Raw genomic sequence first — 25,689 nt, forward strand, 5'->3', positions numbered from 1 at the left:
CTGGGCCTGCACCCAGGAGAGGCCTCTGGAGCCCCAGGAAAAGGATTTTACCAGATTTTTTTTTTTTTTTTTTTTTTTAAAGACACACAGGAGGAAGTACATCACTTTTTCTTGGTATCTTTTGACTGCATTTCATTCTTGAAATTGCAGCACATCTCCTACAAATATGGCACAGGGGATAGTGGAGTGAGAATGAGTAACACCTGTGATCTTGGTGACATTCTTGAGCCACTGAATTAACCAATGTTGGAACTGCTTCACCTAAAAAGGTATTCTTCCATGCTGGCCTTACTACATTACTTTAATTGGATTTCTGTTTCTAAGAGGGGAAGGCATCCTTTATTACACAAATGGAGAATATATTCTTCTAACAAAGCCCAGCACTTTCAATAGGCTTTGAATCCCATCTCCTTGATCACAAAGCCTTCAGCCCTGTCATTTCTGCCCCCCCACCCCTCCCCCATCCATTCCTGCATTATCTATCTCACCCCTTCTGGTTGGTTTTGGTTAGCATGTAAACATGTTAATAGTAATTCTCATGAACAAAAAATGTCCATTGACAGCCTAAAATAATGGCTTTTCTTAAAATAATTGCCTACCTACACTGTTGTCACTTTCTTAGAATATTCCCACTCTTCTGTTTAAAAGAAAAAAAATATTGGCTTATATAATTGGGGAGCCAGAAGTAGATTTTGGTTTCATCCCAGCTAGATGTACAAACTCAGAAGCCATCATACTCTGTCTCTTTTTACCTCTGTATCTGGTATGAATTGGCCTTATTATTTCCCAGTGCAGACAAGCTTTCTTCACACAGTAAGGAAAAAAAAAAAAAAAGTTACCCATAGCTTTCCAGGTTCGTGACCTCAATGGTAAGACAGTTTGTCCTCCAGTAACACACTGAACAAGGACTCTTTCTGGCCCATCTTAGTTAATATGACTTCCCCAGGATTAGTCCTTATGATCAGGGAAATTGTATATCATAAATAGCTAGAAAAAAAAATAATGGACTAGACTAGAATCTAGGTCATGTGCTCAATGATCATTTCTTTGACTATAAGTGACAGCCACAGAATTATTATAAGATTGGAGCCAGGAAAGACATTTCTCCAGAAAAGTTAGACACAAAAACAGAGGCCAATTAAATTAAAGTCAAGCCTCTGGATATTAAGCACAGTTATACCGTGGTCATAAGAATATGCTTTTCCCACAGTGCTCCAGCACAGGATGAAGTGTCTATTCTCCATGAGTCCAAAAAGGCACTCACCCCTCCCCCAAGAGGAGATAACCAGGAGTTATATCAAGTTTCTGCATCTAGCTCCACATGTAGATCTCCAAATTATGAGTATTCTACCCTGAGTCACATGTAGATGACATTCATCATGACATAATGCCTAAGGATTTAATAAAAAAAAATACCCTCCCTAAAAAGAGCACAGTCATAATTTAATTCCCCTTTTAAAGAAATGGAAAAGGGGAAACAACATACAGTTGTCACTGACCATTGCAAACACCACATAGTACTGGCCAGTGATAACAAGGCCAGTCCTGACTGTGCAGTGAGTGACGTTTCTGATGGGTTTGAGTCTGCTTCTAACCTCTGGGAACCTTCTATGTCCTTTTCTTCTATGGCCATTGTCAAGAAAAAGGCTAGAGGGTATTCCTTTGGGTGGGGGTGTGTGTGTACTGAATTCGAGTTTCAGGTATGTCACCAATTCCTCTTTTTGTCAGAACCATTTTGGTTATGTTACAGAAATCCAATGCAAACTAGCTTAAAGAGAGCGTAAGCTGGTTTATTAACTAGGAAGTAGAGACACCTCTATGTCCTGAGTCTTACAACAGATTCTCAGAATTCTCTCACTTCACCATCCTTGGTGTGCCCTCTCTTTCTCTCTCAAACTATAAGAAAAAACTTCCCAGGCACTGAATTTTATTTCTCTTCTAATCTCTCTTCAGTTGCCTTCTGCCCTTTACTAATCTACTGACACTGATCTTACCAACGTTACTTATGATCCTCATTTTACCAAACATAATGGACAAGTTTCTAGTCATCTTATTCAACCTCCCAGTAAAATGTTATAAATCTGAGTCCTCCATGCCTCTTAAAACACTCTTATGGTTCTCTGGATTTCTTCTTGATTCTCAATTTCTTTGGTTACATATTTTTTTTCTTTTACTTCTCTAAATATTGAAACCTAAGAGTTGGGTCTTGGGCTCAACTGTGTCCCTTATCTATGCTCATTCTCTAGCTGATTTCATTCAGTGCCATAATTGAAACATGTTGGTTACTCCCATATTTTAAATGTATAACCACTTAGCTTCAGCTAATATGTATATATACCCAACAACCTACTTAATAGTGCCACCTGAATGTATATGAGGCATCTGAAAAGTAATGTATTAAAAATGGACTCCTCATGTTTTATACATTCCCCAGACTTCCTTCTCATAATAAATGGAATGACCTATCCAGTATGTGTAAGCCACAAATACAGTTAAAACTTCTCCTTCTCTCATCATCCACCCAATCCATCATAGAGTGTGGTTATAAAAACCATCCCATTAATTAATGTGAATTTTCACATTTATCTCCTCTCATTGTCTTTTCTCCTAGAACTCCTACACAACCCATACACATACATATAGCAAATAATATTTCAAGAAAGGTTTCCAGTGTCACTAAACAACAAACTGAGTCTTGACAAACCTTGTAAAACTTATACTAGAGAGAAAGGAGTGATTTCATTCAAAAACAAAAGTTTTCCTTGTCAAAAATGCTCTGAAAGCTGATCTGGACTAGTACTAAAAACTGTGAAATATTTTGGCAATAAATAATGGGGGTAGGCACTTTAAAAATTACCTATTCAACCTGTGGAATGACAGGCACCCCTCTGTCTGAGGATACATTTAGTTCACAGAACTCGGTTTGTCTTGTTTCACTTTTACAGTTGAAAGCAAACAACACATTCCTCATCCTACCACCATCCTAGACAAAACAGACTTTTACATTTATTAATATTTCTGCCTTTACAAAGTTATTTCTAGCCATTTCTAGGTTCATGCACATCTTAAAATAGACTTCCTTAGGCCTATAATTTGGAAGTGTAGTTAACTCTGTATTAGTTTGCTAAGGTTACTATAAAACTAGGGGCACCTGGGTGGTTCAGTAGGTTAAGAAGCTGCCTTTGGCTCACGTCATGATCCTAGAGTCCTGGGATCTAGCCCCACATTGGGCTCCTTGCTGAGCAGGGAGTCTCCTTCTCCCTCTGCCTGCTGCTCTGCCTACTTGTGTGAGCTCTCTCTCTCTCAAATAAATAAATAAATAAATAAACTATATGCCTTAAACATCATAAATTTATGTCTCACATTTCTGGAAGCTAGAAGTCCAGGATCAAAAATTTAGTGGGGTTAATTGCTTCTAAGAGGTATAAAGAATCTCTTCTATAACTCTCCTCTGGATTCTGGTGATTTGCCGGCAATCTTTGACATTCCATCTCTTGTAGAAGCATCACCCTGGTCTCTGCCTTTGTCTTCATGTGACTTTCTCCCTGTATGTCTGTGTTTAGGTATCTGCTTTTTGTAAGGACACCAGCCATGTTGGATTGGGGCCCATTTACTCCATTATGTCCTCATCTTAACAAATTACATCTGCAACAATCCTGTTTCCAAAAACAAAAACAAAAACAAACCCTATTCTGAGGTCCTGGGAGTTAGAACTTCAACATTTGAATTTGGAAGGGGCACAGTTCAACCCATAACACCCCTAAGTTGTTCAGGGAAAGAAACTCTGAGTAAAAAAGGAACATTTAAGCTCTAAGTGAAAACAGAGAGAAATATTTACCAAAAGATCAATCGATAATTGAAATATAAAGTCCCAGGCATAGAAATTCCTAAGATTTCTTTAATCTCCAAAAATCTCGCTGTGTCTTATCAACAGATAAGAATATCAGAGAGAAATGAGACATGGAAAAAGTGAGGCAATTTATCATTGACTTGGATATAAAGGTCAAATGCTTGGAAGTAAACATCAAAAAGCAATAATACCAGGTTCAGAGAAATTAAAGTCAACAACTTAGTGGCCTAGGACTCATTCCTAGGTTACTACACCGTCGGTCCAAGTTCCAGCACATTCTCAGAGCACTTTCACACAACAGGACACAGACTCCCCCTGCTGGTCGGACTCAGCTTTGACTCTGCTCTCTGGTTTGGGGGCCATCATTCTGCCATTCTAGAGTTTCTTCTCCTCAAACATCTTCAACATCTAGCTTCATACAGCACAGCTGGATTCTGATACCTGCTCTATGTTCAATCTTTGGTGTAACATCTGGGAAACCTCTGCTTGTTAAAGAATGATAGTAGAAAAGGCCAATAACATGTTAGTAGTATTATGCAAATAGTTTTGACTTTGAATATCTCCTAAAGAGTAACAAGGACTGACCTGCCACTGTGCATCCATTCAGTCATGGCAAGAGACTTGCATTTATAGAACTCCAAGTTTAAACATTAAACGGTTCCTGAGGTTAATAAATGAGATCTTCATACAAAACACACGGTCATCCAAAATTTTCTCCAGGAAGACTCTCCTTGAAAAGTGGGGAGGAGAAAAACCTATTGCTAAAATGTGGGTTAAGGCTCTGATATAATATCAAAGGACTACAATATTCAGAAGATATAACTGAGGAAATCTAAATTACAAAGCTTTGAGAAGAATCCAGACCATACATGGCGTAACTTGAGCCTACATAGAGCCTTTCAGAGGAAATGAATCACCTTTAATATTTATTGATTCAAATATAAGATAGTTGGGGTAACCACTGATCACCCAGTCACCTAAAACTTGGGATCTGTCTTGACTATTACTTTTCCATTAATTAAACACTAAATCCAACTGTTAAATATTTTTTGTCTCTATCTTCTCCTCAGAACTAATAGGCAGTTATCATTTCCAAACTGGATTTTTGAAAGAGCCTACACACCAATGTGCCTGACTCTGGTCACTTCACAGATATGTTCATCTTAGCCTCCTCAGTGTTTTCTAAGTGCAAATATTAATATGCTCCCATTTAATGGCTCCCCCATTGTCCATAGGTTGACTCAAATTGCTATTTTGGAAGGGCTATGAACTTTGACACCAGAGAGATAAGTGGTTGGGTTTGAACTTGATTTGAGACTCAGAGAAGTCTCTCTCTAAACTTCTTCCATGAGGCACACTGTATAGCAGGATAATTACAATTGATGTGGAAATGGGAGATGGATTATGAGTACCTAGGAAGCCTATCTGACCCCAAACTGAAGGAAGAAGAAAAGCGTTTTTGAGGAAGCAGCATCTAACTGAAGATCTGAAAACAGGAGTTGGTTGGGATTTTGTGGATAATGGGAAAGAAGATAAGAGGAAGTAGTGGGAGAAATTCTAGGCAGAAGCAGAATGAAAAGGATATATGAAATACAACTTGACCGTGAGGAACAAAGCCTTTCGTTTTTCCTTAAATGAGAAAAAGGTAAGAGAGAATATCGTACACGCAAGGAATCAAAAATGGTATAATGCAGATAAGCAGTGAGTGTTGTAAGAGGAAACTGAAGGAACAAGTAGGGACTCTGACCAACAGTGATTGTAGGATCAGTTAAGGAATATAGATTTGACCCTGATGGTAAAAGGCAACTAATTTAGGAGTTAAGCCAAGGAGAAATATGTGTTGTGGAATCTTCCCTCTGGCTGTAGAGTTGAGGAGTCATTAAACAAGGACCATAAAGAAAGCTTCTGCTATTGGTGGCCTGAACAAGGGCAATGATGGTAGCGATAAAGAAGAGAAGATGGATTCAAGAACTCCTTGAGAGGCATCATTCATAGTACTTAGCAATTGACTGGATGTGTGGGATGAGGAAGAGACAAGAATCAAAGCAGCAGAGATTTCTGATATGAGTCACAGGGTGGCTGGGGACCCCCGTCCCAGTCTTAGGGAATGTGGAAGAAGAAATAGGTTTGAAGCAGGAAGCTAATGAACAGGTAGAGCTTGAGTTGAATGAGAACTTTGGTGGTACTATTCAGTAGGTAGTTGGATATTCCATTCTGGGGTAATGAGGAAGATCAGGACTTATGATGAAGAGGTGATTCTTGGCAGACTTTGTGCCCTTAGGGCTGGTCACCAAGGAAGAATGTCTAGGAAGAATCGATAAGAGGGCTGCAAACCCATGAAAGAGTTTCCTTTGCAAAATGGGGATAAGATTTCCCAGGGCCTTCGGAAGAAATGCATGAGCCAACATACCCGGAAGTACCTAGCAAAATGCCTGGGTCACAGTACAGGTTTAGTAAATATTTACTGAATGAATAAATGAATAATTGATATAATGCATATACCTAATTTACTAATTTCCTTGCAGAGATTAAGGAACGTGAGAGTTAGTTTGCCCTCTCTGAGAAAGCTTGTAAAGAAAATGTCTATGCAAAAAGACACCTGCTTTTATCACCAGAGCCATGACTCATAAGGGACAAGGCATTTTGGCTTTTTCTTAGACAAGAAAGTCACATTTATTAGCGCCCAGTCAGCTATTTAAAACTGACCTCTGTTTGATCTTGACATTTACAAGCAAAAGGAAGTCTTTAGTTATGTAACAGGCCAGCAGTCCATGCATCCCGCCTGTAACAACAATAGCAACAGAAGCCCATTTGTCATTGTGCCTGACTCTATTCAAAACAACACATCTCTTCACTAGCTTGTCTTTTTTCCCTTGCATTCCCTTAAGCTCTCAATTAATGTCCAGCAATCCAGGAGGGGGTAAAAATTGGCACCTGCTTAGATAAGAGGGTGTGTGTGTGTGTGTGTGTGTGTGTGTGTGTGTGTAAAAGAGGGAATTCTGCCATAAACTCAATGAGAACAAAAGTGTTAAATGAAGTTCCCAGTAACTAGGTTTCATGGTGATAAGGAAACCCATTCCAGGTCAAACAGACTGCTTGTGATTTTATGGCATTAAAGTAGACTTCCAAATAGACTGGAAAACAAAAACTCATTCACAAAAACTCATGATTTCAGATTGGCATGTCAAGCATAATTTCTGAGCATTTGCAGAAATGAATACTCCTACCAAGGGCACATTACTTATTTCAAACAAACTTGACATCAAGGGATCTACTGTTGCATTTAAACAAAGAAAAAAGAACCAGAACATTTTTGGGGGGCAATCTCAGTATGTATCAAGTCACTTTTAGCCATTCATACACATACTTAGCATCTAAAAATTTGCTGAAGATCTTTATTTTTTTTCTATTCCCATACTTAAGGGAAATATTGATTGACTACTAAGAAGCAAATAATAGGAGTTTATTTTAGAGCCTTAGGTAAAAATTGATAAATAATGTTGGATTATTAGAGTCAAACGTAGTCTTTTGTCTTTGTGCTTGTTTGCTTACTTGCCATACTAAATGCTTAAGGTAGAAAACCAGTTAGAAGAGTCATTCAGTTTCCAGCCATTGTGTAAGTAAGAGAGGTCCACTGTGCATCTCACAGTAAAAAAGGATTAGTAAAGGACCCAGAAGACCAAATCTAAATTCCCTCTCAAAAATTTTTGTGGGATTTCCAACCAAAAGCATCTGCTAAAAGTCACGGAGTTATAGAGCAATGGAATGGAATTGAGAGTCTACAGAATCATGCATCTGTACACAATTGATTTTTGATAAGGCTGTCAAGACCATTCGGTGGAGAAAGAGCCGCCTCTTCAACAAATGGTACTGGGAAAACTGGATATCCCATGCAGAAGAATATCGAAGTTACCTGGACAAAGCACCAAGTGCAAAGGTATGGTCAAGGGGTTGGATGAGCTAGGCAGAGATCACTATTTGCCAACCTAGTATCTATTTTCCCCTCCTTAGAAGAATCCCCATACTCTTTGGGTGGCAATGCACCCAACTAAATATTTGTTTTCTTAGCCTCCACGTAAATAGCAGTGGTCAGTTTGAGAAAAGTTCTTAAAAGTTCTTGAAAGGAGCTGCACAGCTGGCAGTTGTCCTTCCCTATTTTGCATCTGCTTTTTGCTTCTTCATGCTGCCTGACACGTGAATAGAATGGCTGCAGCAGGGCACCTGGCTGGCTCGGTCGGTTAATCGTCTGCCTTGGGCTTAGGTCATGATCCCAGGGTTGTGGAATCGAGTCCTGCATCAGGCTCCCTGCTCTGCAGGGAGTCTGCTTCTCTCTCTGCCCCTTCTCTCAACATCTCTCCTCTCAAAATGGCTGCAGCAGGTATATGTTGGATGCTGAGAGCAGAAGCCGTGTTCGTGAATGCATGGAGAGACATAGCCCAGGCTTTTGAGTGTTGTGAAGCAGCTACCACGCCTGTCCTGGGCTGCCTGTGTCCTGACTTACATTATATGAATGAAAAATAAACATCTACTTGTTTTGGCCACTCTTTTGGGGGGTTGTTTGTTTTATGTTCCCAAGACTAGTCCTAACTGATTCAATCAGTTCTGTGCCACTGGGACACAAGACAAGGTTCAAGAGGACCTCTCACCCACAGACTGGGTTAGGACTAGAACTTTACTTCAACTTAGAGTGGGAACTGTGAAAAATGCAAATTGTTGGCCCCCACCCCAGATCTAATGAAATAGAAACTCTGAGGGTAGGGCCCAACAATCAATAAACTCTCCAGGTTCTAGTTTGGAGATTAATTTTTGCTCAGTGCTGCTTGAGCGGGAAATTTCTTTTAAGTGCCATTGGCTTATGACTGTGTGTTCTTAACAATAGGGACTATGACTTTAAAAGCCCTTAGGTTCTAATGTCAGCTTCACCATTATTAATTGTATGATTTTGGGCAAATGACTTAATGTCTTTGAGTCCCATGTTCCTCCTGGGGCTCATCATAATTGTGGCCCTCCTAGCATTCTTGTGTTGGTTAAATGAAGCATCTGTACATCTAAACCCACTACCCAGAACACTGTAGGTGCTTAATAAATATTAGTTCCTCTACTCAGTGGCTACCATTTACAGTGCATTGCAGGGGTCTGGCACAAGGTATGCATTCCTGTGGGATTGCTTAGACACCCTACCCCACATCCATCATCCCCCTTTCACACTTTATCTCCATTATTGCTTCTGTTATTTTTTAAGATGGATGTTGATGTTAGGGAGATACCAGGGAGAGAAAGTAAGGGAAAGCAGTCCTTTTTGAATGTAACATAACTGATCAAGTTTGCTACAGTCAGGATACAAGAAGGCCCTGTTACCAGTTTTATTTAGGGCCTTTAGAAATGTCTTTCTTATCAGGTAAGGGAAAAATTATGCATAGCTGGCACATGAGCTGTTACCAAGAAGGAAAAAAAAAAGGCTCACACAAGCTTTTTCCAAAAACTGGGAAATACTACCATTTTCTTCTCCATTGAAATGTCTCTGTATCCTGAGGAGTATCAGCAATAATTCTCTCTTTATGGAAACAAAAAAGGCAAAGTTAACTCTATGCTGCAAAACACCATAATGGGGTTCCTTCCTTGTTGTGGCTTGTCTATGTCTCATTCCTACCTGGGAAAAACAAGGCTTTGGAAAAAAAAAAAAAAAGTCAAGTTTCCCACCAAGCTTCCCACCTCCTAGCTCTTGCATCAAATTATGCCTCTTTCCCAACTAGTGTGTAATAATATTTTGTAACTAATGTAGCTAATATTTTGCTCGGTACTATATCGATAAGACACCTGAAGCTAAATCTGACTATGTAGTTGTTACTGGCTTCACCTCCTTGGCGAAGGAATTATTACAAATCTTCCCTGCTCCCCAGTTTCCCCCCTAAAACCCTGAAACGACCACATCCCAGCGCTGCCCATTTAGCTCCCATGTGGAGCAAAATCAGAGAGCAGGAAGAAACAGAAGACCCAAGAGATGAAGTAGAAAGGATGAACAAGGTGAAAGTATTCGGGTCCCTTTACCACATGAATAGCTGAGAAAGAGTAAAAGAGAATGCTGGATCCTCATATAGCCAAGCTAGGACAAGGGGCATGGAGTGGGAGGGGAGCTCTCCTGCAGAAAAGATTCTAAGGTTGTGAATGCTGAAGAAGTGCTGTGTTACAACTTAAGTGTCTTGCAAACACTTTGAGAGACACCAGCAACAATGAGAAAGTCCTTATACACACACACACACACACACACACACACACATATTAGCCCATGATACATGACACAGAGGATGGTACATATTTTTGTTACAACTCCTGAAAGTAGAGATGAATGAAACTTTGTTGAAAAACTACTAAAAGTCAGATATCCCTCCCATTTAAACTTCACAACTGCCTTTGAAACAAGTATGTTTACCCCCACCCTTTTAGTATTATTTAGATTTGTTTATTTATTTGAGGGCTTTGGGCAGAGGGAAAGAGAGCATCTCAAGCAGATTCCCCGCTGTGCGCAGACCCCAAAGTCACAGGGCCCCATCTCGTGACCCTGATATCAGGACCTGAGCTGAAATCAAGAGTCAGACACTTAACTGACTGAGCCACCCAGGTGCCCCCACCCCACTTCCAGATATGACAGCTGCCTGAGACTTGGAGAGATTATGTGAATTGCTCACCTTCGTTAAGCAAGCAAGTAGTGGAGCCTGAGCTCTCCTGGGTCTGCTGCTAGGAGCTGGGAACCAGAAGCTGCTAATGAATGAGAGAGACATGGCCCAAAATTGTAGCCAAAGGAACTGTCTCAGGAACTTCCCTGCTGAGTCCCTCTGCACTGGGGGAACCTCTAGATCTGTGCTCCATTGTCAAACTCTGGGCTTTCCTGAGACTCTCTTAACATGAAAAGCATTGGGATCCCAGCACAGAAGCAGTTGGGTCTATTTGTTCGGTCATAAACTACAGCCCACCGAAGCCCATTTCTTCATCTTCTCATCTGTACTAGTGCTAGAAGCCAGCACACATGGAAGAACTGCTTTTTGTTGTTTTCTCCAGAGACCTTTTTATTCTTCCTTCTGTCTACTCCTCTAACACTTTCCTTTGTTTCTACCTGCCCCTCCTGGTCCTTTATCTACTACCAAAATTTCCAGACATTTCCTCCCACTGATCTCAACCTGCTAGAAATATAATCAAGTATTTTCTTTCGCAAAACTTGCTAATGATGAGTTATTTATTGTATTACCTAGGATAGGCGTTTGATTCTCATGGCCCTTTCTTACTCTGGCCCCCTGGGTTGTTGCAAAATTTTTACAGCTATAAATAGCTCAGACTATAAATCTTAATTGCAAGTTGTACTGATCTCATATTGTGTTTATTTTGACAACAGAGACATTACAGCGGAAAAGTAAAGAAAAATTTGTTAGCTAGAGGGAAACCAACAAAGAATTCTGTTTACTGTATGATGTCGCAGAGGAAGTGGGCACAATCTTCTTATTTCCTCACTATTTGTAGGTTTCTTCTTCATAGTGAACCAGCAGAGAACTTGCTGGACCTTGCTGACCTTAGAAATGTTCAGTGCAAGTAAACTGAGGCACAGGACCAATAGATTCTTAGTGCAGATGAAACCTTGGGCACCTATACCTTCCATTCTAAGTTAATTTTATGTTCTAGTCTAAGGCAAAGCCAGAAAGTAACAATTTGGCTAACAGTGAAATTTACTCTTTACCCAAAGGTGGTATCAACTATTGACAATACCATGTTCCACTCTTTGATTCCAGCACAAATCTCTGTCCTCACCATCTCCTCTGCTTCCCCTACCTGTTTCTAGCCTACCAGGCCAGACTGCCTGGCTAATATTCAGCCATAGGGCTGGCAAAATGATTTGGATTACCAGTGAACGCCAGCAAGCATTTCCCACCATCCTTGTAACAAGTCCTAAATTAATAATATGTAAAAGAAGATTTAACATGTATACATGGATACTGACAGAAATATTCCTACGTACACACACACACACACACACACACACACACACATCATTGTCTTAAATATTAGTGACAGCTTCTCTTTTTGCAATCACTTAGTGGCACAGCCTGCTAAGGAAGACAGTGGCACCCAGTGGACAAACGTTTGATTGTTTGACACAGGTGTCCCATTTTGAAATATTCTCATTATCTTAGCCTTAAGAAAGGTCAGTTGCCCCCCTTCTCTTTTCCTATTCTTCTGCCATCACATTTTAAAAAAAATATCTCTTGAATTTAAAAATAGAGGGAGAGGGGAATGTTCTTAAACTTTTTATCTGCTCAAGAATAAGACTAAGCTACAATACTGAAGAAAGCAAAAATTTCAGGATTAATTCCTCTGAGAACAGTGTCTCTATTTAATTAACCTTTTCAACTATAATAGAGACAGCCAAATCTAATAAAGTACTCAATTTAATTAAAAACATAACATTCAAAATGCCTATAATGTGCTTTTTTTTTTTTTTTAACATATCATACCTTCCTTTTCTACAAACCATTACCAACTTCCAATCAAAATCACTTGATTAGGCAAATTTGGCAACTCCAAAAGCAATACTTCAGGAAAATAACACATACAGACCCTGCAATTTAGTGCTATTGTGCAATCTATCTAAAGTCATACAGATGGCCGTTTTCACTCACTAACTCTTTCAATGATTCTTTTGGTTGTGAGTTACTTGGGTACAGAAGCCCTCCTTTTATGTCTTTCTTCTCCAAACACCCAACCAGCATCTTACTCATTGTAGGTACAAAGAAGTTGAGTAAAATCCAGTTTCCATTTTATATATTTAATCTGCTAAATAATCAAAAAAATGGGAGTAATTGTTTGATATTACAGATGATATCACCAAGCTAAGAATCTTCAGTATTAGGGGCTAACTGTATTAGATAAAAAATATTTCAGGGGTGCCTGGGTGGCTTAGTTGGTTCAACATCTGCCTTTGGCTCATGTCCTGATCTCAGGGACTAGGATCAAGTCCCACATCGGACTCCTTGTTCAGCGGGGAGTCTGCTTCTCCCTCTCCCTCTGCACCCCCAACCCCACTTCTGCTCTTTTCTGTCAAACAACTAAAATCTTCAAAAATACATACTTTATAAAAAACAAAAGAGATGAGTGGTGAATGGGTGAATCAAATTTTAGTGGTTTAAATGAGAAATTATGAAAAGACATTCGATTGCAAAATCTTCTCAGTGCAACTAATCAGGACTGGGGTGGCCTGTTTCTGTTAGCCATTCAAACTTTCTCCCAAGTTTGCAGGCTCTGGTTCATCAGCATAATCTTTATAATTCATAATTTTGCTATAGTTTGAGACTTGTTTTTGTTTGGTTTAGAAGAAAGACCCATTGGTAAGCCAGGGTTAGGGCATGTGGCTAACAAAGAAACTTTTCCAAATGGGTCTGGGCCTAAGGTAACACCCTTTGTTTCATTGATGTAAGTTTTTCATCAATCATACTTGGTCAGTAAACAATAAACATATCCCAAAGTAAGAGATGCACTTTTTTTGTAAATTGGAAAAAGAAATGGAGGCCATTTGCATGTGTCACCACATTACATGTTAATTATATTTCTTTTTTTTTTAATTTTTTATCTTTTATTTTTTATAAACATATATTTTTATCCCCAGGGGTACAGGTCTGTGAATCGCCAGGTTTACACACTTCACAGCACTCACCAAAGCACATACCCTCCCCAATGTCCATAACCCCACCCTCCTTCTCCCAACCCCCCCTCCCCCCAGCAACCCTCAGTTTGTTTTGTGAGATTAAGAGTCACTTATAGTTTGTCTCCCTCCCAATCCCATCTTTTTCTTGTAACACAGGCACATCTCTCCTACTTTCCGCCAAAAAATCTTATAAAACTTTTATGCAATCCAATTTTGCTAGACAGACCTTGTTATGAAAAGAAAACTTAAAATTGTTTTTCATAATAATATACAACAAAAATATACCAATTCATGATAAATCAATAAATGTTTGTAACATTTCTGTCCTTTTTCCTCCACGGTGATCACCAGAAGTGGATCACAAGACTCCAGGTAGTTTTGCCCCTGGGGCCAAGCCTCCCTGCTCTGGCAACAGGGCAAGAGTGACATTCAGCTTTGCGATATGCACTGTGCTATTTGCAAAGCACAATACTGGGAAAAAGGTCCAGTCCCTGGTCTGAGCTTTGCTGATACCCATAGTAAGTGTCTCTGGGAGCAGAGCTCTGCTGTGGATGCAGGTCTCCACTAGAGTGTCCAACACTGCCCACTTTCAGGTTGGCCTCCACAGCTCCTGTAGGTTTTAAAAACCCAAGAGGGAAGCCAGTATTTGAAAAAACTTTATTTCCTCAGATAATTTGAGAAAATTTCTCCAGTGTGGTTACTGTAGGTTTTATCTTACCTTTGGGATTATCTGTGTATAATGCTGATTCAGGAGAGCCACTGGCTTAAAGATGGCTTCCCTACCTCATGGGCTAGACTGAATGGAAATCAAAATAGAAATGTAAAAGGAGTTTTAAAAGCTAGGAAGGTCCATAAAGATTAAAGTATTGTTATATCTAAAATGAATGAAGTCTTCTGTGTGTGTGTGTGTGTGTGTATCAATAGGTGGAGAGGTCAAAACACAGATTGATTGATTGATTGATTTACCTTGAGTATAGTTGGCACAAATGTTACATTATTTTCAGATGTACAACATAGTGATTCAACATCTCTACAGGTTGTGCTATGCTCACTGCAAGGGTGGCTACCATCTGTCATCATACTGTACTATCACAGTATCACTGACTTTATTACCTATGCTGTGTTTTTTATTCCCATGACCTATTTGTTCCATAAATAGAAGCCTGTAGCTCCCCCTCCCCTTCACCCATTTTGCCCATCCCCTGACCCCCTTTTCCTCTGGGAACTGTCAGTTTGCTCTCTGTATTTATAGATCTGTTTCTGGTTTTTGTAAAACATGTATTTAGACTCACACTCGTTCTACTGAATGCTTGGCGAAAATATATTTCTAGTCTGAATGACAGGTATTACCTGTTCAGATAAGGATTTAGCCTTTTCTTCTGCTTCCTTCAGGCAAATCTCCAAGGCCTCAAGTTGAGCCAAAGTAAATGCCATCTGTCCAGTTTCCAGGGACTCTTTCTTTAAAACAATAATCAAGTATTACTTTTTGATATGGATAGCTTCCTGAGTGTATCTTAAGCAACTTTATGGATTAAGGACAGGGTTAATAAACTCATACAAATCATCTTTTCTTCAACAGAGTAATAAAACAGTGAAATGTTATAAAAAACAATAGTCTTACTTAACAGTTTAATGTATAACGGGAGGGTAAAAAGCACATATTAAAGTATGACAACAAATGACTTTGGAAAGTGAGACTAAAATTACCCACACTGGAATTTGGTTCATCTGCAGCTTTTTGTTCTTGATACAAACAGAACTTCCCTTCAAGAGGCCAGAACAAGAATTTCACATTTCTAGTGAGAGCTATCACCTAGAATGCCTTTATTTTTAGCATTCACCTGTCCTGAGGAACAGAACCATGTGAACATAGAGAAGCTGGTTTCCTCTGATCATCACTTCCTTATCACAAGTGTCATTAAAGCAAAGAAACCACAGGGTTTAGAAACCACAGGGTTTAGATTCTGACCCAGAATATGGCTAAGATGACTGGAATCAGCAAATGTAGAGAGACTTTGCCTCTCCAAGTTTTTCTGCAGTTGATCTTTCTCATCGCCAAGCAGAAGAGTATACATTAGTATGGAAGTATCAGTTACAGGCCCTGCTGAGACTAGAGTACTTCCTGACGACTCTGGCTATCTTGACAATTAATTAGTAATTACACAGCAATGTGAAAACTTGAAAAGGGAGACCTCATAAGTGCTAAGATCATGACCTTCCTCCAACCTTGGGTGTGTCCTGTACTCTTGTGAATGCTCAGGCTCCTATAGTTGCTTCCAATTAACCCCATAAAAGAAAGAACTGTGTTCATTCTTTTCTTTTCCTTTTTTCTTTTCTCTCCTTTTCTTTTCTTTTCTTTTTCTTTTTCTTTCCTTTTTTGTTTTTTTGTTTTTGTTTTTGTTTTTGGACTGCTGCTTTTTCTTCCTTTGGTTTAGGAGCCCACCAATTTAAAACGCATTTTTACACATTTCCTAGTGGTATAGTAGAGCCATCTGGTGGTAAATGGAACCAGCCATAAAGATAAAGCATTCATTCAGGTCCTGTAGTTGTTTGTACAGTACTCTGAACCCTAGGGCCCTGCCATGGGCCTCTGAGAAATTCCAAAGGATACAGGGCAAAGAAATGGTGCTACGTTCCAAAACAGCCTGGATCCTAGATCAAACAAGGCTGAATAATCTCCCCCAACCCCGCCCCCCACACAGAGCCGACTTTGGGGGATGAACTTCTTGGGCTACAACAATATTTGGAATAAATCAATGATCCTCAGCATCCCATAATGATTCCAATACATTTCAAAAGTCAGTCCAGAAAAAATAAATCTCAAAAAATGAGCCTTAACACAAAACTCTTGTGTATTTACACCTATAGATAATTCATGCTACAAAACATTTTATGTAGAAAGGGGAAATGTCAAGAGGCCAAACTGTTCCAAAAAGGTTGGGAATTCTGGATCTCGTTGCTATTTCCAGGGAGAAAACTTCTTGACTAACGTTTGCTCTCAAGAGGAAGTTTCTTAAATCTTTAGTGAGTAGATCAAGCAAGATCAACCAGTCTGTTTCTCCAGAACTTTGTCTCCAAACATCCCAGATTTCGCTAGCCAAGAAGGACAATCATTCCAGTAAGAGAGAAGCATTGTAAGCCAAACAGACTTACCTGAAAAGTGCCAGTAAATACCGTAAGAATTTTTATACACGTGGTTTTAAGAAATCGCCCTGTGTTGTGGAATGGGGAGAGTCTGAGCAAACTGAAGAATGGGGTCTATCTTGGACACCTGTGCTCCAGCTGTAAGCTATCATTCTCTACTCTCTGACTGGCCTTCCTATTCTCGAACTCCCTTAAGGAAAGAGCCATAAAAAGCCATATATCTGCACAGATATAATAGGCAAGCACTCTTTTTTTTTTTTAAGGTTTTTATTTATTTATTTGACTGACAAAGATCACAAGTAGGCAGAGAGGCAGGCAGAGAGAGAGGGGGAAGCAGGCTCCCTGCTGAGCAGAGAGCCTGATGCGGGGCTCGATCCCAGGACCCTGGAATCATGACCTGAGCTGAAGGCAGAGGCTTAACCCACTGAGCCACCCTGTCACCCCAGGCAAGCACTCTTTAATAAGAAGCAGCTCCCATTTACCAAACAAAGGAATAAAAATGAAACCAAGAATAGTTTCAGAAACAAGGCATACATGGGGTTCGAAGTTTTAGAGGTAGGTGTGTTGTTTCAAGGACCCTAAATAAGTTAGGTGTAGTTAGTCACTGTCCTAGTTTTGCAGGATGGAAAGCCAGAAGAGCAGAAAAAAGGACTTCTACCATTAAGTTCCTTCTGCCTCAAGTACATGTGGACAGACCCCCACATAAAGCCACTTATGTTTATTATGAATATAAAACTGTTTCAGTAGCTAAAGTAACTGATGAGTGAATTATACTAAGCAAAAGTCTTTTAAATGCCATCACATGTTGAAAATATATGACACACACAAGTGTTTGGGTTTTGATCCTGTCTGTGGATTTTTAGGTGGTAAATTCTAGCGATCAATGGGAATTCCCGTTTTTAACTTCTACTTTTTGTCTTAAAAACTTCGACCTAAATATCAAGCCAATCATCTGAGTACAGGTAACTAAGATAACCAAGATGAGTGAACTAAAAGAATGCTACAAACTAAGAATTCAAATTAAACTCTGCCTCCAATGACGACATGAGAGTCTTATGCATATGTGTTAAAGTTCCTCATTTGAGGATCTGGAGAAAAATTTATTCTTTTTTTTCTAATTTTCATTGTCTTATGATGACCTTGCCCTTCTTCCTCAGCCATACACACTCCTTGTACTCTTAGGGACTGGTTCAAGGTCTCTGAACCAGATCCTCCCCCTACCTCTCAATCCACATGCAACACGGGTAGAAAGGGTCCTGCCTGCAGAAGTCAGACTGCACAGTGCTGAGCATTTAGTAGGATCCCATTAAGTAGCTATTGATGGATTGAAGGCTCAGGCATCAAAGACGGTGGTTGCACCAGGGGAGCACTCCATCCTGCTGAGAGGCTTCTTTGAGCAATCCTTTCCATGCATCCAGCCTAGGATGCTGGCATGGGTTAGAGCCCTAGGGAAATTCTGCTCACCAAAGACCAGGTAGAAGCTTAAGTAGCAGAAAGCCAGGAGGTGACCATGAATTGGGTGATGATGGCAGGGTTGTTCTGAAGACTGAGTAGGCTAAAGCAGGTAACTACTTAGAAATGCTCAGTTCATGTTATTACTAGTAATTCCATTCCCCCAACTCCTTTAAAGAGAATCATTTGATATGAATACTTCCTAGCTTATTTTTAAACCCTAGTAAAAGAATGTCCCTGTAAAGGCCCTTGTGCTACAGCAAATGATCAAACAGCAGCAGTGGGGAATTCAAGCATGCAATGAGAACAAAGTTAATGTGTTAAATATATGTGTGTGCATTTGTTTAAAAATACGACTGCTAAATAAAGGTGTGCTTATTGCCAAGAAAGTCTTCACATGAGAGAATCTTGATATGGGTCAGTTGAAGACAATTGAATGTTTCCAGCAACCCGGAACTTCAAATGCGGAGGGATGCCCAGCAGCCCTCACTCAGTGTTGCAGTCACTTCATGCCAGATAAAACATGCTTTCAACACATTTCGCAATGGTCAAGATTCACGCTTGATGTCTCTTCTATGCTTTCCCCCTGCTTGACTGGCACTGAAGGCTGTAAACTTGTTTACCTTACTATGACTTGCTCCTATCTCTCATGCTGATGGAAGGTTTTCCCTAGCCTCCCACCTCAACCCCTTACTCTGGACGGTTGATGTTATCCCTACCCACCCTGTTTGGTGATCAGAATTCATTTTACGGTGGAAATTTCGTCACTGTCATGCCCTTTTATGCTTAACTTTTGCAACAGTATCTTGGGCTAAATTGCCAGTTTCTCTTTAGGCAACCATTTAAAAACTCAATATTTTCCTCATTTCAATCCATTCTAATGGAAACAGTATTCCTCTTTGTTGGAATTGCCTAAATAGTCTGCTAATATGATATTTTTTATTCAAAATTGAACACAACTGCGACTCTTGTCAAAGTCCAGGGGAAAGAAGATTCTAGAAAGTGCCTATCTGGGGCGCCTGCGTGGCTCAGTGGGTTAAAGCCTCTGCCTTTGGCTCAGGTCATGATCTCAGGGTCCTGGGATCGAGTCCTGCATCAGGCTCTTTGCTGGGCGGGGACCCTGCTTCCCCCTCTCTCTCTGCCTGCTTCTCTGCCTACTTGTGATCTCTCTCTGTCAAATAAATAAATAAAATCTTAAAAAAAAAAAGAAAGAAAGAAAGTGCCTATCAACATGCCTGTAGGGAGATCAACATTGGCAGGATGACAGATGAGCATTGACTAAGCATAATACTGCTTGTATTCTGGTAGGCCTCATTCTGGACTGGACTGCATCCCTTGGGCTGTGTGACTTCTGGGTTTCACTTCTTGAGGCCTCAGTTTTTCATCTTTAAATGAGGCATGTATTGAGCACATCTCAGTGGGAAACAGTCACTCCAGTGGAGTAGTTGAGGGGAGTTTAATGAAGGGACTGTATGCAAACCTGTGCACACAGTTAAGGGCAGAAATGAAAGATGGCGGGGCACTCCCAAAAAGTGAAGGTCATCTTTGCCTCACCTTGAATTAGAGGGGTAGGGAAAGAGATAATGCAGAGTATTAATACGGAATCTAGAAAGAGAGATTGAGGAGAAGGCCATGTCTATGAATTGTTATCCTGGATAGAGAAATAGGACCACTATGCCCCTGTGCTCAGACCTAGTGGTGGACAGACCAACGGAATAAACAGCCTGATCTCCTTTTCTCTAACCACGTGTTCTTCTGTATCTCCCTTGCGCTGAGCCCAAAAAAGGCAGAAGGTGAGAGATCCTGAATGACAACTCTAGAGAGACCAGCTAGCCTGGAAAGGAGCAAAGTAAGGAAAGGGTACAGAATGGACCTGGAAAGGGAAACAAAACCTCTGGGCAAGAGGGTTTAATAATATGAGTGGTTCCCAAATGCTAGCCCATAGATCCACATTGGTTTGTGATAACATCTCCACCCACAGCAAGGAAAAAACGGAAGTAAAAATTTTTTAAAAATATTATGAATTTTTCATGAAACCAAATTTATCCCATTTAGAGAACTGTCCTTTATTCTGAGATTATGATCATTCTATATATTTTGGTGTTAAGAGGATGTTTCTTTAACAAATGATGGTGATAATATATGGAAATTATTCTTTTAGTGAATTTTCTTCAAAAAAAAAAAAAAAAAGAAAAGTTGGCAGTGTTATGAGATCTAATCCCAATTATTGTTGAGGTGGAAATTCTTGTGGAATCTTATGAAATCTAAAAGTATAGAGACCCTCTAAGTCATCTCTGTTAAATTATGAATTGAATGTTTTATCAGGCAGTCTTTCCAGAACTATGGTCTCTGAATTCCCCTGGACCAAGCCCAACATGGACCTGTATTCAATATCAAGTTTCTGTAACAATGTCCAGGATACTACTTTTCTAGAAAAAAAAAAAAAAAGAGCATTTCTAAAGGTCAACCTTCCATCCTGTGAAAGATTTAACTACTTTTTCATTTCTATAGCATCACTGATATAAAAAAGAATAAAAGAAGAGGGATTCAAAAGGAATTGTTGACTCAGATATTAACTTATTAAAAGATTGTTGCCATGGAAGTTAAAGAGAAATGACCATATGACATTTGATAGCTTTGTAAATAACTTTAAAAAAATGGCTTACCGGAAACTCTTAACAAGCTAATTCTTGTTTTAATTCAGTTCAAAGCATTTCAACTCATTAAGTTAAAAAAGTATTTATTAAAGACTCACTCTTTGCCAGATATGATGCTAAACAATGGGGAAATGAGCAGTAAGAAGACTGACAGTATTAATACCCTCGCCAGAATTCTTAGCTTAGAATTTATCTCCAATACAAAAATCCTAGGATTTTAGTTTTAATGTAAAACTCAAAAGAATGTCAGAAGTTTGGTGATTAATTTAATCTTTTTATGCTCATTCATAATATACAGTTCTTGGCTTTGGGGGCTTGTTCTTTTCTCTTTGATGAGTATTCTGGTGGATGTTAGAAGGAGGTGAGAGGCAGTCCTAACCTGTTTTCAAGTATTCCAGATCTTTCTCAAATATATCACTTTATGGCTTCTTAGAGACTATGTATGTATAGTATCAGAGGAGAAGAGGGACCTAGGAAACAATATGTATCTTCTGTTGTTCAAGGTCAAATTAACAGCAAAACAGGGACTGGTTTTCAGGTGTTCGGGTAAGAGGACTCCTGGATTTGTGTTCGTATTATGGTACAGAATTTGTTCTGTGACCCAAAATAACCCTCCATCATTTTCATTTTATGAGACAATTTCTTAGAACTGTGAGTATCACAAACCTCTTTTAGAACCTGATTATATCCATGAATTCTTATTAGAAAAAAATGCAGATGCATATGTTGCTTGCACATGCACACATGCCCACACACACACACACATGCACATGACCACAATTTTGCACATAATTTTAGACTATTGAAGCATCTTCTTCAATGATATTCATGTGGCCCAAATTATGGATTCCTTGTTCAGGAATTCATTTTTATTCCAGCTACCTTTAATTTTTATTTTGAAGTAAAATATCAAATTTTAATGAATGAGAGTATCACTGCATTCTGGCTGTCTCTACTGTTAGTCATGGAAATGAATAAAAAAAATAATCTTTTCTTCCTAAGGAAATGACCCAAATTCAAAACAAACAATACAGTTTCTCTTTCGGGTGGGGAAAGCAAGTAGCATGTCTTCCCAGGGGAACCTGATTCTAGTCACTGAAACCTCACAGCAACCAATGCTAACACATCCTATTGACCAAGAAGCAAACATTTTAATAATGTCTCTATATTTCCTTCATAATAAAAAGGACACAACAAGATAATTTTCTATTAAAAACAAATTTTGATTTCTTTAAGAAATGAATGAGAGGAAAAAATAGGGTCTTAATGGATATAGAGTTTCAGCTTTGCAAAATGAAAAAGTTCTGAAGATCGGTTGCACAAAAATGTAAACATGCTTAACACTACTCAACTGCACATTTTAAAAATCATTAAAATGTGATGCAGATTTTATGATTATTTTAAAAAGTAATAGTATAAAGCTAGTTATACAGCAGATAAATTATGGAGTGAAGGAATTAGCTGACATTAAAATTAATTCAATTACTCTTTACCTACTTCACAGGATTGTTGTAAGAACAAAATGAAAAAATCTTGGATTTTGGTTTAATAAAAAAAAAACAGAAAATGCTATTTGTTTTTAAATCAAACTTTTGTTCAGTGGGACATGTAATAATACAAATACTTTTCCCATTAGTAAAGACACTATTTTGAATAGTTGAATCTTTTTGTGACAGGATTATTTCTTTTTTCCACACATCATACTTGGGTTGAGATTTTGAGTCTTTTGGCATATTAACCAACAATGTTTTTAGGTTCCTACTGTATCCCAGTCTTTCAGGAAATGCACTTGCCTCTCAGAAGAAGGATTTTCAGCATGGTTTATGGGGGACGTTATGGCTTTTTATTGCCCAGATTGGCTGTGGCTTTTCAAACAGTTTTGAAAATAAATTATTTCTATACTGTGTATAATCAACAACAGTTTTGTGATTGTTCGGTGTATAGGTCATTTTTTTTTCCACCAGCGAATTTTAGCCTCCAAATAAATAAACTTAAAAATCAAAAAAAGCCAAAAAATTTAACTTTAATGGTAAGAACTTCTGTACTCTAATGATACTGTTCCAGAATTTAGCTAGAAGATCCTCAGTTGAACTTGATGTTCCATGAGAAACCTTTTCCATGAAAAGCCTTCCCCCACCCCAGCCCAGACTGGCATTTGCACAGACTCCTTTCCTTACCAGGATCTAAAGGAGAAATGTGTTATGAATCCTTTCAGATCAGATAAAAGTTCAGCAAGAGTTTCCATAGTACATTCCAACATGATAAGGTAAGCAGAGGACAGATGGGAGAGCTCTCTTTTGCTGTGAATTTCCACTTCTTTTAAGGTCCTCAGTCAAAATATGACTAAGAAGCATGGCCAGCATATCAAAGAAGAGGACACAGCATGCCCAACATTAGCTACTCAGTAGGCTTCACTTTCTCATCTCTGAAAGGAGACCATTATACCCAATTCATCTTGTACCCTGAGAGAGCCATTTGTCATGCTGTTTTGATGGCCGAGTGTCTTTCCCTGTTTGGATAATTTCCCATCTTATGAATCTCATCTCTCCAAAGTGGAAAAGTCAGGAACTCCCTCTCAAGCATCCTTTGCATCCAAAGTGTAGGCCTGTGACTCAGGCTCCATCAACCAGTTGCACCTCCTTGAGACTTCAAGGTGGACGAGAGTGGTATGAAAAAGGTAACAAATAGAATGGAATGGGGCTGGGTAGACAGGGTCATCATCCTGTTTGCAGAGGCTGCCGTGACGGAAGACTCAGAAGTAAGCCTCATATTCAGGGGATGTGACAAGTGATGTGGGGCCTATACCCTGTGGCGCCAGTGGTAGGTACCTCCCCAGAATCTAAGGTGGCTAACTGGCCGTGATCTCCAAGCGTGGTTCTCCAACTTTCCTAAAGAACCCATTGAAATACCTCATATCTTTTAGTAACTCATTTTTCCCTTCATATAAACTGGAATGAATTTTGTTCATTCAACCTCCATTTCCTCACCTCTAAAGATGGAGAAAATGTTAAGTCTGTGGGGGCTGCTGTAATAATTAAATTTAGGAATACTGAAAAATACTTAGTCTAGCCCCTGAGCCATAGAAGAAAGTTTTTTCAAAGATCATCATCTTTTTAACCTCTAGGTTTTCAGGTTTCTAATGGGTAGCTTCTGGGATCTCACAGCCTCGGAAAGAGCTTAAGGGTTGATTACAAAGGCCAGCAACTCTTACAAACTCTAGTGGTCTTGGCATCATGTGACTATACCTAGACTGGTTATTCTTTCTTGGAAAAAGTAAATCATTATGCATAATGTAAGAGCAAGAATTTGAAGCATAGTACAAGAGGTTACTGCCTGTACCCTCTTCTGCCTGGTCAAGAAAGTTTTTACTATGTCAGCTCAATTTCTTCCCTTCCTTAACTTTCTTGCTAGCCTGTTGTTTTGGGCTTTTGAAATGAAAAGAGGGAGGTAGAAGTGGAGCAAGAGGAAGCAAGTGTAATCTCTACACCCAACATGGGGCATGAAATCACAACCCAGACACCAAGAGTCATGTGCTCTTCCACTGAGCCAGCCAGTGTAAAAAGGCTAATACTTGTGGAATCGACTAGAAATACAATACAATAGCAAAATTAATAATCTTCCTTCAGTCTCCTATTATGTTGCCAAAGGTATTGAATCATTTTTCAAGGTGTAAAAGGGGAGACAGTATTTTTTATATTTTTGGCTTTCACTAAACATGGTTGAGAATACTGCATTTTTCGTCTTCCATTCATAATGCCCAAAGAAAAGAAAATTGACAAAGGAATACATTGCCCAGTTCGTAGACAAATCAGAAAGTGAAGATGAAGAGTCCCACTCTTGAATGGTACTGTGCCCTGCACTGGCCATTAGCCATATGTGGTTTTTGAGTGCTTGAGCTGTGGTTTGAACTGAGTTTGTATTGAACTGAGATGTAGTGTAAGTGCAAAACACACAAGATTTTGAAGACTTAGCACAATATATGACAATATAAGATATTTCAGTACACTTTTAAATTGGGTCCATGTTAAAATGACAGTATTTTGGATACATCAGGTTAAATGAAATATATTGTTAAAATTTGCTTTAAACTGGGCGCCTGGGTGGCTCAGTGGGTTAAAGCCTATGCCTTCGGCTCAGGTCATGATCTCAGGTCCTGGGATAGAGCCCCACACCAGGCTCTCTGCTCAGCAGGGAGCCTGCTTCCTCCTCTCTCTCTCTCTGCCTGCCTCTCTGCCTACTTGATCTCTGTCTGTCAAATAAATAAATAAAATCTTTTAAAAAATTTGCTTTAACCTATTTAAGTGTTTAATGTAGCTATTAGAAAATTTTAAATAACAGATATGGCTTGCAGTTTACTTATTTTGGACAGTGTAACTCTATAAACATTAATGTTGATAATAGAATTAATCATGCAAGTGAAATACACTATACATTTTCACCTCATAACTTCCTAGAGACTTAGATGAATATCCTCAAACTCACAAATCAATGAATGAAAAACACATCTCTAAGGACTAAATAGGAAATAGGGTATTTTCTTAAAAGACAGAGTCTAACATAATATTTTTTGACAAGAACTTGGACTTTCCTTTTTTACTAAGAGGATGGATAACCATAATTTCCCATCTTCTATGAGTTTATGTGCCACAGTTTTTACTAAATAACAAAGATATTTTCTATGTTTAAATTTTTTCAAATGTTTAATGAGTTTTTTTTTTTAACTATGCCTTTATTCTTCTGTAACTTATTTAAAAAGAACTTTAAAAAACTTAGTTGGGTTTATTTGATCCAGATGGTAAATGATGACGATTTTTTTCCCTGTACACTAAGGGTTAGGAACTTGAGGAATTTAAAAGGTATCTTATGGGTACCAGACTGTTCTTTCTTTCTTTTTTTCT

At 39.0% G+C, this 25,689-nt stretch overlaps 1 protein-coding gene across 4 annotated transcripts in view; it reads right to left on the reverse strand.

Annotated features, from left to right (window-relative positions):
- The window catches only part of CCDC192 (coiled-coil domain containing 192), a 194,650-nt gene that overhangs the window by 148,586 nt on the left and 20,375 nt on the right, over nt 1-25,689 (reverse strand). For 3 of the 4 annotated variants that reach the window (XM_032336841.1, XM_032336840.1, XM_032336842.1), the window contains exon 3: nt 14,889-14,996. In XM_032336841.1, the coding sequence (XP_032192732.1) occupies nt 14,889-14,996 (108 nt within the window). Of the gene's footprint in view, nt 1-14,888; nt 14,997-21,170; nt 21,262-25,689 lie in introns of all 4 variants that reach the window. The other variant, XM_032336843.1, reaches the window with a different exon arrangement.

This window comes from Mustela erminea, chromosome 3 (assembly GCF_009829155.1).
Source record: "Mustela erminea isolate mMusErm1 chromosome 3, mMusErm1.Pri, whole genome shotgun sequence".
In the NCBI taxonomy this organism is placed as follows: Eukaryota; Metazoa; Chordata; class Mammalia; order Carnivora; family Mustelidae; genus Mustela; species Mustela erminea.